This window comes from Coregonus lavaretus (assembly GCF_964263955.1).
Source record: "Coregonus lavaretus genome assembly, contig: HAP1_SCAFFOLD_2665, whole genome shotgun sequence".
NCBI classification, from domain to species: domain Eukaryota; kingdom Metazoa; phylum Chordata; class Actinopteri; order Salmoniformes; family Salmonidae; genus Coregonus; species Coregonus lavaretus.
In genome coordinates, this window is record NW_028160117.1 from 57,501 (window position 1) to 76,615 (window position 19,115).

General features: G+C 41.3%; 1 protein-coding gene across 1 annotated transcript in view; it reads right to left on the reverse strand.

The window, feature by feature from the left end:
- Nucleotides 1-19,112, reverse strand: part of LOC311122129 (uncharacterized protein) — a gene marked incomplete at both ends in the record, with an annotated part of 22,000 nt that extends 2,888 nt beyond the window's left edge. Inside the window, 3 exons of the mRNA XM_084196535.1 lie at nt 213-787; nt 17,724-17,959; nt 19,002-19,112. Of these exons, the coding sequence (XP_084052661.1) occupies nt 213-787; nt 17,724-17,959; nt 19,002-19,112 (922 nt within the window). The remainder of the gene's footprint in view (nt 1-212; nt 788-17,723; nt 17,960-19,001) is intronic.
- Nucleotides 19,113-19,115: the final 3 nt, after the last annotated feature.

Here is a 19,115-nt window from a genome sequence, read left to right on the forward strand (position 1 = left end):
TGGGGTTAGGTTTAGAGGTCAGGGGTCAGGGGTTAAACTCACCAGGACTGTCAGCTTCAGGTCCAGGCAGGGGGACGCGTCTGGTCGGGGTTAGGTTTAGAGGTCAGGGGTCAGGGGTTAAACTCACCAGGACTGTCAGCTTCAGGTCCAGGCAGGGGGACGCGTCTGGTCGGGGTGAGGTTTAGAGGTCAGGGGTCAGGGGTTAAACTCACCAGGACTGTCAGCTTCAGGTCCAGGCAGGGGAACGCGTCTGGTCGGGGTGGGGGGGTCCTGCTGCTGTCTCCTCACAGCCGCCATCGAGGGTTTGGGCGACACCGGTGGCTTCAGCGGCTTCCTGACTTCTGGCCTATCACAGCTCTCCCTGCGAGAGGCCGCCTCAGCCTCCGACAAAGGCCGCCTCCGCAGGACGACGCGCTGTGATTGGTCGACCCCTCCGTTCAGCTGCTGGGGGGCCAACAGGCTGCGATGGGATTGGTCAATGCCTGGCGCGCTGCTCTCTGGTTTGTCAATGCTCTTCCTGCTGCTGTCTGGTTGGCCACTGCCAGGTGTGCCGCTCGCTGGTTGGTCGATGCTGGTTATGCTAATCTCTGGTTGGCTGCTGCCAGGTGTGCCGCTCGCTGGTTGGTCGATGCTGGTTATGCTAATCTCTGGTTGGCTGCTGCTGGTTGTGCTGTCGTCTGATTGGTCGTGGCTGTGCTCGCGGCTGCGTGGGCGTCGCCGAATGGTGTCTGTCTCTGTCAGATGGAACTTCTCTCCGTCAGAATAGTGGAGGGGGGGGGGCTTCCTCCTGGGCACCAATCAGATTAACTATTAGACATGTCATTCAACTATCATCTGTATAACTGTTCAAGTGATATATTTAATTGTAACTGTTACAGACTGATATAGTTAGACCGATAAAGTTACAATCACAGAGTTAGACTGATAGAGTTAGACTGATAGAGTTAGACTGATAGAGTTAGACTGATAGAGTTAGACCGATAAAGTTACAATCATAGAGTTAGAATGATAGAGTTAGACTGATAGAGTTAGACAGCTAATTAGACTGATATAGTTAGACCGATAAAGTTACAATCACAGAGTTAGACTGATATAGTTAGACTGATAGAGTTAGACTGATAGAGTTAGACTGATAGAGTTAGACTGTTAGAGTTAGACTGATAGTTAGACTGATAGAGTTAGACTGATAGAGTTAGACTGATAGTTAGACTGATAGAGTTAGACTGATAGAGTTAGACTGATAGTTAGACTGATAGAGTTAGACTGATAGAGTTAGACTGATATAGTTAGACTGATATAGTTAGACTGATAGAGTTAGACTGATATAGTTAGACTGATAGAGTTAGACTGATAGAGTTAGACTGATAGAGTTAGACTGATAGTTAGACTGATAGAGTTAGACTGATAGAGTTACAATCACAGAGTTAGACTGATAGAGTTAGACTGATATAGTTAGACTGATAAAGTTAGACTGATAGAGTTAGACTGATATAGTTAGACTGATATAGTTAGACTGATAGAGTTAGACTGATATAGTTAGACTGATAGAGTTAGACTGATAGAGTTAGACTGATAGAGTTAGACTGATAGTTAGACTGATAGAGTTAGACTGATAGAGTTACAATCACAGAGTTAGACTGATAGAGTTAGACTGATAGAGTTAGACCGATAAAGTTACAATCATAGAGTTAGACTGTTAGAGTTAGACTGATAGAGTTAGACTGTTAGAGTTAGACTGATAGAGTTAGACTGATAGAGTTAGACTGATAGAGTTAGACAGCTAGTTAGACTGATAGAGTTACAATCACAGAGTTAGACTGATAGAGTTAGACTGATAGAGTTAGACTGATAGTGTTAGACTGATAGAGTTAGACTGTTAGTTAGACTGATAGAGTTAGACTGATAGAGTTAGACTGATAGAGTTAGACTGATAGAGTTAGACTGATATAGTTACAATCATAGAGTTAGACTGATATAGTTACAATCATAGAGTTAGAATGATAGAGTTAGACTGATAGAGTTAGACTGATAGTGTTAGACTGATAGAGTTAGACTGTTAGTTAGACTGATAGAGTTAGACTGATAGAGTTAGACTGATAGAGTTAGACTGATAGAGTTAGACCGATAAAGTTACAATCATAGAGTTAGAATGATAGAGTTAGACTGATAGAGTTAGACAGCTAATTAGACTGATATAGTTAGACCGATAAAGTTACAATCACAGAGTTAGACTGATATAGTTAGACTGATAGAGTTAGACTGATAGAGTTAGACTGATAGAGTTAGACTGATAGAGTTAGACTGATAGAGATAGACTGATAGAGTTAGACTGATAGAGTTAGACTGATAGAGTTAGACTGATAGAGTTAGACTGATAGAGATAGACTGATAGAGTTAGACTGTTAGAGTTAGACTGATAGTTAGACTGATAGAGTTAGACTGATAGAGTTAGACTGATAGAGTTAGTCTGATAGAGTTAGACAGCTAGTTAGACTGATAGAGATAGACTGATAGAGTTAGACTGATATAGTTAGACTGATAGAGTTAGACTGATAGAGTTAGACTGATAGAGTTACAATCACAGAGTTAGACTGATAGAGTTAGACTGATATAGTTAGACTGATAGAGTTAGACCGATAAAGTTACAATCATAGAGTTAGACTGTTAGAGTTAGACTGATAGAGTTAGACTGATAGAGTTAGACAGCTAGTTAGACTGATAGAGTTAGACTGATAGAGTTAGACTGATAGAGTTAGACAGCTAGTTAGACTGATAGAGTTACAATCACAGAGTTAGACTGATAGAGTTAGACTGATAGAGTTAGACTGATAGTGTTAGACTGATAGAGTTAGACTGATAGTTAGACTGATAGAGTTAGACTGATAGAGTTAGACTGATAGTTAGACTGATAGAGTTAGACTGATAGAGTTAGACTGATATAGTTAGACTGATATAGTTAGACTGATAGAGTTAGACTGATAGAGTTACAATCACAGAGTTAGACTGATAGAGTTAGACTGATATAGTTAGACTGATAGAGTTAGACCGATAAAGTTACAATCATAGAGTTAGACTGTTAGAGTTAGACTGATAGAGTTAGACTGTTAGAGTTAGACCGATAAAGTTACAATCATAGAGTTAGACTGTTAGAGATAGACTGATAGAGTTAGACTGATAGAGTTAGACCGATAAAGTTACAATCATAGAGTTAGACTGTTAGAGTTAGACTGATAGAGTTAGACTGATAGAGATAGACTGATAGAGTTAGACTGATAGAGTTAGACAGCTAGTTAGACTGATAGAGTTACAATCACAGAGTTAGACTGATAGAGTTAGACTGATAGAGTTAGACTGATAGTGTTAGACTGATAGAGTTAGACTGTTAGTTAGACTGATAGAGTTAGACTGATATAGTTACAATCACAGAGTTAGACTGATAGAGTTAGACTGATAGAGTTAGACTGATAGTGTTAGACTGATAGAGTTAGACAGCTAGTTAGACTGATAGAGTTAGACTGATAGTTAGACTGATAGAGTTAGACTGATAGAGTTAGACTGATAGAGTTAGACTGTTAGTTAGACTGATAGAGTTAGACTGATAGAGTTAGACTGATAGAGTTAGACTGATAGAGTTAGACTGATAGAGTTAGACTGTTAGTTAGACTGATAGAGTTAGACAGCTAGTTAGACTGATAGTGTTAGACTGATAGAGTTAGACTGTTAGTTAGACTGATAGAGTTAGACTGATAGAGTTAGACTGATAGAGTTAGACTGATAGAGTTAGACTGATAGAGTTAGACTGATAGTGTTAGACTGATAGAGTTAGACTGTTAGTTAGACTGATAGAGTTAGACTGATAGTGTTAGACTGATAGAGTTAGACTGTTAGTTAGACTGATAGAGTTAGACTGATAGAGTTAGACTGATAGAGTTAGACTGATAGTGTTAGACTGATATAGTTACAATCATAGAGTTAGACTGATAGAGTTAGACTGATAGTTAGACTGATAGAGTTAGACTGATAGAGTTAGACTGATATAGTTAGACTGATAAAGTTACAATCATAGAGTTAGACTGTTAGAGATAGACTGATAGAGTTAGACTGATAGAGTTAGACTGATAGAGTTAGACAGCTAGTTAGACTGATAGAGTTAGACTGATAGAGTTAGACAGCTAGTTAGACTGATAGAGTTAGACTGATAGAGTTAGACTGATAAAGTTAGACTGATAGAGTTAGACAGCTAGTTAGACTGATAGAGTTAGACAGTCTAACTAGCGGCGAGAATAGCTGTGCTACAAGCCCAGCTTCAGACGCAATCGTTAGGCAAGGGTAATATCAGTGTAGGAAAGAATGAAACAGCGTCTGTGCCACCAGTAAGTACAGACAGTAACGTTAGTATAAATCCCCCCGCACAGTCCCCGCAGCCGGACAACTTTCTCATGGCTTCTGGAGGGAAATACTGTTGGAATGCTCAACCGGTGTCGCTCATTCAGCCGACAGAAACCTTCAACCGGTTTTCCCCATTATGTAGCGAGTCGGAGTCTGAGTCTGAGTCTTCTCTTGTCTCTACTCCTCCCGTTACGGGGTCTGAGACTCCGAAGGCTCCCACCATTAGCTCTGACAAATTGAAAACCCTAGTCATTGGCGACTCCATTACCCGCAGTATTAGACTTAAAACGAATCACCCAGCGATCATACACTGTTTACCAGGGGGCAGGGCTACCGACGTTAAGGCTAATCTAAAGATGGTGCTGGCTAAAGCTAAAACTGGCGAGTGTAGAGAGTATAGAGATATTGTTATCCACGTCGGCACCAACGATGTTAGGATGAAACAGTCAGAGGTCACCAAGTGCAACATAGCTTCAGCGTGTAAATCAGCTAGAAAGATGTGTCGGCATCGAGTAATTGTCTCTGGCCCCCTCCCAGTTAGGGGAAGTGACGAGCTCTACAGCAGAGTCTCAGCACTCAATCGCTGGTTGAAAACTGTTTTCTGCCCCTCCCAAAAGATAACATTTGTGGATAATTGGCCCTCTTTCTGGGACTCACCCACAAACAGGACCAAGCCTGACCTGCTGAGGAGTGACGGACTCCATCCTAGCCGGAGGGGTGCTCTCCTCTTATCTACCAACATAGATAGGGCTCTAACTCCTCTAGCCCCACAGTGAAATAGGGTGCAGGCCAGGCAGCAGGCTGTTAGCCAACCTGCCAGCTTAGTGGAGTCTGCCAATAGCATAGTCAGTGTAGTCAGCTCAGCCATACCCATTGAGACTGTGTCTGTGCCTCGACCTAGGTTGGGCAAAACTAAACATGGCGGTGTTCACCCTAGCAATCTTATTAGGATAAAGACCTCCTCCATTCCTGCCATTATTGAAAGAGATCGTGATACCTCACATCTCAAAATAGGGTTACTTAATGTTAGATCCCTCACTTCAAAGGCAGTCATAGTCAATGAACTAATCACTGATCATAATCTTGATGTGATTGGCCTGACTGAAACATGGCTTAAGCCTGATGAATTTGCTGTGTTAAATGAGGCCTCACCTCCTGGTTACACTAGTGACCATATTCCCCGTGCATCCCGCAAAGGCGGAGGTGTTGCTAACATTTACGATAGCAAATTTCAATTTACAAAAAAAAAAATGGCGTTTTCGTCTTTTGAGCTTCTAGTCATGAAATCTATGCAGCCTACTCAATCACTTTTTATAGCTACTGTTTACAGGCCTCCTGGGCCATATACAGTGTTCCTCTCTGAGTTTCCTGAATTCCTATCAGACCTTGTAGTCATAGCAGATCATATTCTAATTTTTGGTGATTTTAATATTCACATGGAGAAGTCCACAGACCCACTCCAAAAGTCTTTCGGAGCCATTATCGACTCAGTGGGTTTTGTCCAACATGTCTCTGGACCTACTCACTGCCACAGTCATACTCTGGACCTAGTTTTGTCCCATGAAATAAATGTTGTAGATCTTAATGTTTTTCCACAAAATCCTGGACTATCGGACCACCATTTTATTACGTTTGCAATCGCAACAAATAATCTGCTCAGACCCCAACCAAGGAGCATCAAAAGTCGTGCTATAAATTCTCAGACAACACAAAAATTCATTGATGCCCTTCCAGACTCCTTCTGCCTACCCAAGGACGTCAGAGGACAAAAATCAGTTAACCACTTAACTGAGGAACTCAATTTAACCTTGCGCAATACCCTAGATGCAGTTGCACCCCTAAAAACGAAAAACATTTGTCATAAGAAACTAGCTCCCTGGTATACAGAAAATACCCGAGCTTTGAAGCAAGCTTCCAGGAAATTGGAACGGAAATGGCGCCACACCAAACTGGAAGTCTTCCGACTAGCTTGGAAAGACAGTACCGTGCAGTACCGAAGAGCCCTCACTGCTGCTCGATCATCCTACTTTTCCAAATTAATCGAGGAAAATAAGAACAATCCAAAATTTCTTTTTGATACTGTTGCAAAGCTAACTAAAAAGCAGCATTCCCCAAGAGAGGATGGTTTTCACTTCAGCAGTGATAAATTCATGAACTTCTTTGAGGAAAAGATCATGACCATTAGAAAGCAAATTACGGACTCCTCTTTGAATCTGCGTATTCCTCCAGGGCTTAGCTGTCCTGGATCTGCACAGCTCTGCGAGGGCCTGGGATCGGGAGAGACACTTAAGTGTTTTAGTACTATATCTCTTGACACAATGATGAAAATAATCATGGCCTCTAAACCTTCAAGCTGCATACTGGATCCTATTCCTACTAAACTGCTGAAGGAGCTGCTTCCTGTGCTTGGCCCTCCTATGTTGAACATAATAAACAGCTCTCTATCCACCGGATGTGTACCAAACTCACTAAAAGTGGCAGTGATAAAGCCTCTCTTGAAAAAGCCAAACCTTGACCCGGAAAATATAAAAAACTATCGGCCTATATCGAATCTTCCATTCCTCTCAAAAATTTTAGAAAAAGCTGTTGCGCAGCAACTCACTGCCTTTCTGAAGACAAACAATGTATACGAAATGCTTCAGTCTGGTTTTAGACCCCATCATAGCACTGAGACTGCACTTGTGAAGGTGGTAAATGACCTTTTAATGGCGTCAGACCGAGGCTCTGCATCTGTCCTCGTGCTACTAGACCTTAGTGCTGCCTTTGACACCATCGATCACCACATTCTTTTGGAGAGACTGGAAACCCAAATTGGTCTACACGGACAAGTTCTGGCCTGGTTTAGATCCTACCTGTCGGAAAGATATCAGTTTGTCTCTGTGAATGGTCTGTCCTCCGACAAATCAACTGTACATTTCGGTGTTCCTCAAGGTTCCGTTTTAGGACCACTATTGTTTTCACTATATATTTTACCTCTTGGGGATGTTATTCGAAAACATAATGTTAACTTTCACTGCTATGCGGATGACACACAGCTGTACATTTCAATGAAGCATGGTGAAGCCCCAAAATTGCCCTCGCTAGAAGCCTGTGTTTCAGACATAAGGAAGTGGATGGCTGAAAACTTTTTACTTTTAAACTCGGACAAAACAGAGATGCTTGTTCTAGGTCCCAAGAAACAAAGAGATCTTCTGTTAAATCTGACAATTCATCTTGATGGTTGTAAAGTCGTCTCAAATAAAACTGTGAAGGACCTAGGCGTTACTCTTGACCCTGATCTCTCTTTTGACGAACATATCAAGACTGTTTCAAGGACAGCTTTTTTCCATCTACGTAACATTGCAAAAATCAGAAATTTTCTGTCCAAAAATGATGCAGAAAAATTAATCCATGCATTTGTTACTTCTAGGTTAGACTACTGCAATGCTCTATTTTCCGGCTACCCGGATAAAGCACTAAATAAACTTCAGTTAGTGCTAAATACGGCTGCTAGAATCCTGACTAGAACCAAGAAATTTGATCATATTACTCCAGTGCTAGCTTCCCTACACTGGCTTCCTGTTAAGGCAAGGGCTGATTTCAAGGTTTTACTGTTAACCTATAAAGCGTTACATGGGCTTGCTCCTACCTATCTTTCCGAGTTGGTCCTGCCGTACATACCAATACGTACGCTACGGTCACAAGACGCAGGCCTCCTAATTGTCCCTAGAATTTCTAAGCAAACAGCGGGAGGCAGGGCTTTCTCCTATAGATCTCCATTTTTATGGAACAGTCTGCCTACCCATGTGAGAGACGCAGACTCGGTCTCAACCTTTAAGTCTTTACTGAAGACTTATCTCTTCAGTAGGTCATATGATTGAGTGTAGTCTGGCCCAGGAGTGTGAAGGTGAACGGAAAGGCTGGAGCAACGAACAGCCCTTGCTGTCTCTGCCAGGCCGGTTCCCCTCTCCACTGGGGTTCTCTGCCTCTAACCCTGTTGCAGGGGCTGAGTCACTGGCTTGCTGGTGCTCTTTCATGCCGTCCCTGGGAGGGGTGCGTCACTTGAGTGGGTTGAGTTACTGACGTGATCTTCCTGTCTGGGTTGGCGCCCCCCCCTTGGTTTGTGCTGTGGTGGAGACCTCTGTGGGCTATACTCGGCCTTGTCTCAGGATTGTAAGTTGGTGGTTGGGGATATCCCTCTAGTGGTGCGGGGGCTGTGCTTTGGCGGAGTGGGTGGGGTTATATCCTTCCTGTTTGGCCCTGTCCGGGGGTTTCTTCGGATGGGGCCACAGTGTCTCCGGACCGCTCCTGTCTCAGCCTCCAGTATTTATGCTGCAGTAGTTTATGTGTCGGGGGGCTGGGGTTAGTTGGTTATACCTGGAGTACTTCTCCTGTCTTATCCAGTGTCCTGTGTGAATTTAAGTATGCTCTCTCTAATTCTCTCGTTCTCTCTTTCTCTCTGAGAACCTGAGCCCTAGGACCATACGTCAGGACTACCGGGCATGATGACACCTTGCTGTCCCCAGTCCGCCTGGCCTTGCTGCTATTCCAGTTTCAACTGTTCTGCCTGCGGCTACGAAACCCCTACCTGTCCCAGACCTGCTGTTTTCAACTCTAAATGATCGGCTATGAAAAGCCAACTGAGAGACCTGAGCCCTAGGACCATACGTCGGGACTACCGGCCGTGGTGACTCCTTGCTGTCCCCAGTCCGCCTGGCCTTGCTGCTATTCCAGTTTAAACTGTTCTGCCTGCGGTTATGGAACCCCTACCTGTCCCAGACCTGCTGTTTTAAACTCTAATGATCGGCTATGAAAAGCCAACTGAGATTTATTCCTGATTATTATTTGACCATGCTTGTCACTTATGAACATTTTTGAACATCTTGGCATGGTTCTGTTATAATCTCCACCCGGCACAGCCAGAAGAGGACTGGCCACCCCTCATAGCCTGGTTCCTCTCTAGGTTTCTTCCTAGGTTTTGCCTTTCTAGGGAGTTTTTCCTAGCCACCGTGCTTCTACACCTGCATTACTAGCTGTTTGGGGTTTTAGGCTGGGTTTCTGTACAGCACTTCGAGATATTAGCTGATGTAAGAAGGGCTATATAAAATAAAATTGATTGATTGATTGATTGAGTTAGACTGATAGAGTTAGACTGATGTAGTTAGACAGCTAGTTAGACTGATAGAGTTAGACTGATAGAGTTAGACAGCTAGTTAGACTGATATAGTTAGACTGATAGAGTTAGACTGATAGAGTTAGACAGCTAGTTAGACTGATAGAGTTAGACTGATAGAGTTAGACTGATAGAGTTAGACAGCTAGTTAGACTGATAGAGTTAGACTGATAGAGTTAGACTGATAGAGTTAGACTGATAGTTAGACAGCTAGTTAGACTGATATAGTTAGACTGATAGTTAGACTGATAGAGTTAGACTGATAGAGTTAGACTGATAAAGTTAGACTGATCAAGTTAGACAGCTAGAGTTACATTTAAGTCATTTAGCAGACGCTCTTATCCAGAGCGACTTACAGTTAGTGAGTGCATACATTCTTTTTTTATACTGTCCCCCTGTGGGAATCGAACCCACAACCCTGGCGTTGCAAACGCCATGCTCTACCACTGCCGGCCATTCCCTCCCCTACCCTGGACGACGCTGGGCCAATTGTGCGCCGCCCCATGGGTCTCCCGGTCACGGCCGGCTATGACAGAGCCTGGATTTGAACCAGGATCTCTAGTGGCACAGCTAGCACAATGCAGTGCCTTAGACCACTGCGCCACTCGGGAGACAGTTAGACTGATAGAGTTAGACTGATAGAGTTAGACTGATATAGTTAGACCGATAAAGTTACAATCATAGAGTTAGACTGATAGAGTTAGACTGATAGAGTTACAATCATAGAGTTAGACTGATAGAGTTAGACTGATATAGTTAGACCGATAAAGTTACAATCATAGAGTTAGACTGATATAGTTAGACCGATAAAGTTACAATCATAGAGTTAGACTGATAGAGTTAGACTGATATAGTTAGACCGATAAAGTTACAATCATAGAGTTAGACTGATAGAGATATACTGATAGTTAGACTGATAGAGTTAGACAGCTAGTTAGACTGATAGAGTTAGACAGCTAGTTAGACTGATATAGTTAGACTGATAGAGTTACAATCATAGAGTTAGACTGATATAGTTAGACTGATAGTTAGACTGATAGAGATATACTGCTAAAGTTAGACTGTTAGTTAGACAGCTAGTTAGACTGATAGAGTTAGACTGATAGAGTTAGACTGATAGAGTTAGACTGATAGAGTTAGACTGATAGAGTTAGACAGCTAGTTAGACTGATAGAGTTAGACTGATAGAGTTAGACTGATAGAGTTAGACTGATAGTTAGACTGATAGAGTTAGACAGCTAGTTAGACTGATATAGTTAGACTGATAGAGTTAGACTGATAGAGTTAGACTGATAGTTAGACTGATAGAGTTAGACTGATAGAGTTAGACTGATAGAGATATACTGATGAAGTTAGACTGTTAGTTAGACAGCTAGTTAGACTGATAGAGTTAGACTGATAGAGTTAGACAGCTAGTTAGACTGATATAGTTAGACCGATAGAGTTAGACTGATAAAGTTAGACTGATAAAGTTAGACTGATAGAGTTAGTCTGATAGAGTTAGACAGCTAGTTAGACTGATAGAGTTAGACTGATAGAGTTAGTCTGATAGAGTTAGACAGCTAGTTAGACTGATAGAGTTAGACTGATAGTGTTAGACTGATAGTTAGACTGATAGAGTTAGACTGATAGAGTTAGACTGTTAGAGTTAGACAGCTAGTTAGACTGATAGAGTTAGACTGATAGTGTTAGACAGCTAGTTAGACTGATAGAGTTAGACTGATAGAGTTAGACTGATAGAGTTAGACTGATAGTGTTAGTCTGATAGAGTTAGACTGATAGTTAGACTGATAGAGTTAGACTGATAGAGTTAGACTGATAGAGTTAGACAGCTAGTTAGACTGATATAGTTAGACTGATAGAGTTACAATCATAGAGTTAGACTGATATAGTTAGACTGATAGTTAGACTGATAGAGATATACTGCTAAAGTTAGACTGTTAGTTAGACAGCTAGTTAGACTGATAGAGTTAGACTGATAGAGTTAGACTGATAGAGTTAGACTGATAGAGTTAGACTGATAGAGTTAGACAGCTAGTTAGACTGATAGAGTTAGACTGATAGAGTTAGACTGATAGAGTTAGACTGATAGTTAGACTGATAGAGTTAGACAGCTAGTTAGACTGATATAGTTAGACTGATAGAGTTAGACTGATAGAGTTAGACTGATAGTTAGACTGATAGAGTTAGACTGATAGAGTTAGACTGATAGAGATATACTGATGAAGTTAGACTGTTAGTTAGACAGCTAGTTAGACTGATAGAGTTAGACTGATAGAGTTAGACAGCTAGTTAGACTGATAGAGATATACTGCTAAAGTTAGACTGTTAGTTAGACAGCTAGTTAGACTGATAGAGTTAGACTGATAGAGTTAGACTGATAGAGTTAGACTGATAGAGTTAGACAGCTAGTTAGACTGATAGAGTTAGACTGATAGAGTTAGACTGATAGAGTTAGACTGATAGTTAGACTGATAGAGTTAGACAGCTAGTTAGACTGATATAGTTAGACTGATAGAGTTAGACTGATAGAGTTAGACTGATAGTTAGACTGATAGAGTTAGACTGATAGAGTTAGACTGATAGAGATATACTGATGAAGTTAGACTGTTAGTTAGACAGCTAGTTAGACTGATAGAGTTAGACTGATAGAGTTAGACAGCTAGTTAGACTGATATAGTTAGACCGATAGAGTTAGACTGATAAAGTTAGACTGATAAAGTTAGACTGATAGAGTTAGTCTGATAGAGTTAGACAGCTAGTTAGACTGATAGAGTTAGACTGATAGAGTTAGTCTGATAGAGTTAGACAGCTAGTTAGACTGATAGAGTTAGACTGATAGTGTTAGACTGATAGTTAGACTGATAGAGTTAGACTGATAGAGTTAGACTGTTAGAGTTAGACAGCTAGTTAGACTGATAGAGTTAGACTGATAGTGTTAGACAGCTAGTTAGACTGATAGAGTTAGACTGATAGAGTTAGACTGATAGAGTTAGACTGATAGTGTTAGTCTGATAGAGTTAGACTAATATAGTTAGACTGATAGAGTTAGACTGATAGAGTTAGACAGCTAGTTAGACTGATAGAGTTAGACTGATAGAGATATACTGATAAAGTTAGACTGTTAGTTAGACAGCTAGTTAGACTGATAGAGTTAGACTGATAGAGTTAGACAGCTAGTTAGACTGATAGAGTTAGACTGATAGAGTTAGACTGATAGAGTTAGACTGATAGAGATATACTGATAGTTAGACTGATAGAGTTAGACTGATAGTGTTAGACTGATAGTGTTAGACTGATAGAGTTAGACTGATAGTGTTAGACTGATAGAGATATACTGATAAAGTTAGACTGTTAGTTAGACAGCTAGTTAGACTGATAGAGTTAGACTGATAGAGATATACTGATAAAGTTAGACTGTTAGTTAGACAGCTAGTTAGACTGATAGAGTTAGACTGATAGAGATATACTGATAAAGTTAGACTGTTAGTTAGACAGCTAGTTAGACTGATAGAGTTAGACTGATAGAGTTAGACAGCTAGTTAGACTGATAGAGTTAGACTGATAGAGTTAGACTGATAGAGTTAGACTGATAGAGTTAGACAGCTAGGGCGGCAGGTAGCTTAGTGGTTAAGAGCGTTTTGCCAGTAACCGAAAGGTCGCTGGTTCTAATCCCCGAGCCGACTAGGTGAAACATCTGTCGATGTGCCCTTGAGCAAGGCACTTAACCCTAATTGCTCCTGTAAGTCGCTCTGGATAAGAGCGTCTGATAAATGACTAATTATTATATTATTATAGTTAGACTGATAGAGTTAGACTGATATAGTTAGACCGATAAAGTTACAATCATAGAGTTAGACTGATAGAGATATACTGATAGAGTTAGACAGATAAAGTTAGTCTGATGTAGCTAGACTGATAGAGTTAGACAGCTAGTTAGACTGATAGAGTTAGACTGATAGAGTTAGACTGATAGAGTTAGACTGATAGAGTTAGACAGCTAGTTAGACAGATAAAGTTAGTCTGATGTAGCTAGACTGATAAAGTTAGACTGATAGAGTTAGTCTGATAGAGTTAGACAGCTAGTTAGACTGATAGAGTTAGACTGATAGAGTTAGACTGATAGAGTTAGACTGATAGTGTTAGACTGATAGTTAGACTGATAGAGTTAGACTGTTAGAGTTAGACTGTTAGAGTTAGACTGATAGAGTTAGACTGATAGAGTTAGACTGATAAAGTTAGACTGATAGAGTTAGTCTGATAGAGTTAGACAGCTAGTTAGACTGATAGAGTTAGACTGATAGTGTTAGACTGATAGTGTTAGACTGATAGTTAGACTGATAGAGTTAGACTGATATAGTTAGACTGATAGAGTTAGACTGATAGAGATATACTGATAAAGTTAGACTGTTAGTTAGACAGCTAGTTAGACTGATAGAGTTAGACTGATAGAGTTAGACTGATAGAGTTAGACAGCTAGTTAGACTGATAGTGTTAGACTGATAGTGTTAGACTGATAGAGTTAGACTGATAAAGTTAGACTGATATAGTTAGACTGATAAAGTTAGACTGATAGAGTTAGACTGATAAAGTTAGACAGCTAGTTAGACTGATAAAGTTAGACTGATAGAGTTAGACTGATAGAGTTAGCTAGTTAGACTGATAGAGTTAGACTGATAGAGTTAGACTGATAGAGTTAGACTGATAGAGTTAGACAGCTAGTTAGACTGATAAAGTTAGACTGATAGAGTTAGACTGATAGAGTTAGACAGCTAGTTAGACAGATAAAGTTAGTCTGATGTAGCTAGACTGATAAAGTTAGACTGATAAAGTTAGACTGATAGAGTTAGTCTGATAGAGTTAGACAGCTAGTTAGACTGATAGAGTTAGACTAATAGTGTTAGACTGATAGTTAGACTGATAGAGTTAGACTGTTAGAGTTAGACTGATAGAGTTATACTGATAGAGATATACTGATAAAGTTAGACTGTTAGTTAGACAGCTAGTTAGACTGATAAAGTTAGACTGATAGAGTTAGTCTGATAGAGTTAGACAGCTAGTTAGACTGATAGAGTTAGACTGATAGTGTTAGACTGATAGTGTTAGACTGATAGTGTTAGACTGATAGTTAGACTGATAGTGTTAGACTGATAGAGTTAGACTGATAGAGTTAGACAGCTAGTTAGACTGATAGTGTTAGACTGATAGTGTTAGACTGATAGTTAGACTGATAGTGTTAGACTGATAGAGTTAGACTGATAGAGTTAGACTGATAGAGTTAGACAGCTAGTTAGACTGATAGTGTTAGACTGATGTAGTTAGACAGCTAGTTAGACTGATAGAGTTAGACAGCTAGTTAGACTGATATAGTTAGACTGATAGAGTTAGACTGATAGAGTTAGACTGATAGAGTTAGACAGCTAGTTAGACTGATAGTGTTAGACTGATATAGTTAGACAGCTAGTTAGACTGATAGAGTTAGACAGCTAGTTAGACTGATATAGTTAGACTGATAGAGTTAGACTGATAGAGTTAGACTGATAGAGTTAGACTGATAGAGTTAGACTGATAGAGTTAGACTGATAGAGTTAGACAGCTAGTTAGACTGATAGAGTTAGACTGATAGAGTTAGACTGATAAAGTTAGACTGATAGAGTTAGACTGATAGAGTTAGACTGATAGAGTTAGACTGATAGAGTTAGACAGCTAGTTAGACTGATAGGGTTAGACTGATAGTTAGACTGATAGAGTTAGACAGCTAGTTAGACTGATAGAGTTAGACTGATAGTTAGACTGATAGAGTTAGACAGCTAGTTAGACTGATAGGGTTAGACTGATAGTTAGACTGATAGTGTTAGACTGATAGAGTTAGACTGATAGAGTTAGACAGCTAGTTAGACTGATATAGTTAGACTGATAGAGTTAGACTGATAAAGTTAGACTGATAAAGTTAGACTGATAGATTTAGACTGATAGAATTAGACAGCTAGTTAGACTGATAGAGTTAGACTGTTAGAGTTAGACAGCTAGTTAGACTGATAGAGTTAGACTGATAGAGTTATACTGATAGTGTTAGACTGATAGAGTTAGACTGATAGAGTTAGACTGATAGAGTTAGACAGCTAGTTAGACTGATAGTGTTAGACTGATAGAGTTAGACTGATAAAGTTATACTGATAGAGTTAGACAGCTAGTTAGACTGATAGAGTTAGACTGATAAAGTTAGACTGATAGAGTTAGACTGATAAAGTTAGACAGCTAGTTAGACTGATAAAGTTAGACTGATAGAGTTAGACTGATAGAGTTAGACTGATAGAGTTAGACAGCTAGTTAGACTGATAGAGTTAGACTGATAGAGTTCGACAGCTAGTTAGACTGATAGAGTTAGACTAATAGAGTTAGACAGCTAGTTAGACTGATAGAGTTAGACTGATAGAGTTAGACTGATAGAGTTAGACTGATAGAGTTAGACAGCTAGTTAGACTGATAGAGTTAGACTGATAGAGTTAGACAGCTAGTTAGACTGATAGAGTTAGACTGATAAAGTTAGACTGATAGAGTTAGACTGATAAAGTTAGACAGCTAGTTAGACTGATAAAGTTAGACTGATAGAGTTAGACTGATAGAGTTCGACAGCTAGTTAGACTGATAGAGTTAGACTGATAGAGTTAGACAGCTATTTAGACTGATAGAGTTAGACTGATAGAGTTAGACTGATAGAGTTAGACAGCTAGTTAGACTGATATAGTTAGACTGATAGAGTTAGACTGATAAAGTTAGACTGATAAAGTTAGACTGATAGAGTTAGACTGATAGAGTTAGACAGCTACTTAGACTGATAGGGTTAGACTGATAGTGTTAGATTGATAGTTAGACTGATAGAGTTAGACTGATAGAGTTAGACTGTTAGAGTTAGACAGCTAGTTAGACTGATAGAGTTAGACTGATAGAGTTAGACTGATAGAGTTAGACTGATAGAGTTAGACTGATAGAGTTAGACAGCTAGTTAGACTGATAGAGTTAGACAGCTAGTTAGACTGATAGAGTTAGACTGATAGAGTTAGACTGATGTAGTTAGACAGCTAGTTAGACTGATAGAGTTAGACAGCTAGTTAGACTGATAGAGTTAGACTGATAGAGTTAGACTGATAGAGTTAGACTGATAGAGTTAGACTGATAGAGTTAGACAGCTAGTTAGACTGATAGAGTTAGACTGATAGAGTTAGACAGCTAGTTAGACTGATAGAGTTAGACTGATAGAGTTAGACAGCTAGTTAGACTGATAGAGTTAGACTGATAGAGTTAGACAGCTAGTTAGACTGATATAGTTAGACTGATAGAGTTAGACTGATAAAGTTAGACTGATAAAGTTAGACTGATAGAGTTAGACTGATAGAGTTAGACAGCTACTTAGACTGATAGGGTTAGACTGATAGTGTTAGATTGATAGTTAGACTGATAGAGTTAGACTGATAGAGTTAGACTGTTAGAGTTAGACAGCTAGTTAGACTGATAGAGTTAGACTGATAGAGTTAGACTGATAGAGTTAGACTGATAGAGTTAGACTGATAGAGTTAGACAGCTAGTTAGACTGATAGAGTTAGACAGCTAGTTAGACTGATAGAGTTAGACTGATAGAGTTAGACTGATAGAGTTAGACTGATAGAGTTAGACAGCTAGTTAGACTGATAGAGTTAGACTGATATAGTTAGACAGCTAGTTAGACTGATAGAGTTAGACTGATAGAGTTACAATCATAGAGTTAGACTGATAGAGTTAGACAGCTAGTTAGACTGATAGAGTTAGACTGATAGTTAGACTGATAGAGTTAGACAGCTAGTTAGACTGATAGAGTTAGTCTGATAGAGTTAGACAGCTAGTTAGACTGATAGAGTTAGACTGATAGAGTTAGACTGATAGAGTTAGACTGATAGAGTTAGACAGCTAGTTAGACTGATAGAGTTAGTCTGATAGAGTTAGACAGCTAGTTAGACTGATGTAGCTAGACTGATAGAGTTAGACTGATAGAGTTAGACTGATAAAGTTAGACTGATAGAGTTAGACTGATAGAGTTAGACTGATAGAGTTAGACTGATAGAGTTAGACTGATAGAGTTAGACTGATAGAGTTAGACTGATAGAGTTAGACAGCTAGTTAAACTGATAAAGTTAGTCTGATGAACCTTCGGTTGATGGTCGCTGTTCCATCCGTAATAAGCCCTTCTCCTGTCGGCGTGGCGACTGTGGAGCGTGGGCGTGGTTCTGGGCATAGCTCAGTATGTTGCCGTGGGGACTGGATCTGGGCGGAATCTGTCTGGTCGGTGAGCGGACCGCTGATGGTCCGACGGCGATTCACGACGTCGTCATCAGACCCCAGACCACCTGACCCGGCCTGGCGCCGCAGCGCCGCTGGACTCACCTGGAGGATCATACACACATTACACATGAGTCGTTGGGTGGCTTTTCACCCTGTTGGGCCGGGATTGGCGTAGGGGGTGGGGGGGGTCCGTGGGTGGCTTTTCACCCTGTTGGGCCGGGATTGGCGTAGGGGGTGGGGGGGGGGGTCCGTGGGTGGCTTTTCACCCTGTTGGGCCGGGATTGGCGTAGGGGGTGGGGGGGGGTCCGTGGGTGGCTTTTCACCCTGTTGGGCCGGGATTGGCGTAGGGGGTGGGGGGGGGTCCGTGGGTGGCTTTTCACCCTGTTGGGCCGGGATTGGCGTAGGGGGTGGGGGGGGGTCCGTGGGTGGCTTTTCACCCTGTTGGGCCGGGATTGGCGTAGGGGGTGGGGGGGGGGTCCGTGGGTGGCTTTTCACCCTGTTGGGCCGGGATTGGCGTAGGGGGTGGGGGGGGGGGGGTCCGTGGGTGGCTTTTCACCCTGTTGGGCCGGGATTGGCGTAGGGGGTGGGGGGGGGGGGGGGTCCGTGGGTGGCTTTTCACCCTGTTGGGCCGGGATTGGCGTAGGGGGTGGGGGGGGGGGGGTCCGTGGGTGGCTTTTCACCCTGTTGGGCCGGGATTGGCGTAGGGGGTGGGGGGGGGGGGGGGTCCGTGGGTGGCTTTTCACCCTGTTTTGGGGATTCCTCATGTCTTACTCATTGGTGGTAGGAAGAAGTTTGATCCAAATCAGATGTTGGGTCCTATATTAATGAATATTATATGAACCCTATGAATTAAAATGGCCCAATTACGGGTGACAATCAATTTAGCTTCATTTCTCAGAGATCAAATGATATATCGGCAAAATAACGTTTCAGGAATGGTTATTGTATCTATATGACATGGAGGGTGTTGAAATCCTCCTCCTTGTGGTTGTGGAGGTGGAATGACCCACGTTGTACTGGAAACACAAAGACATCTTAAACACACACACGTTACATGTTAAACATTATACGCACACACACAACACACACAACACACACACACAAACACACATTATGTTATATACCCCCCCCCCCCCAGACAGACCTGTGGAGGGTTGAGGTAGCTGCCGCTTCCCCTCATGGTTCTGGGCAGGGTCTTGGCCCCTCCCCCTCCTGGTCCAACTCCTCCCATCGATGTCTCCAACATGGCGGCGATGCT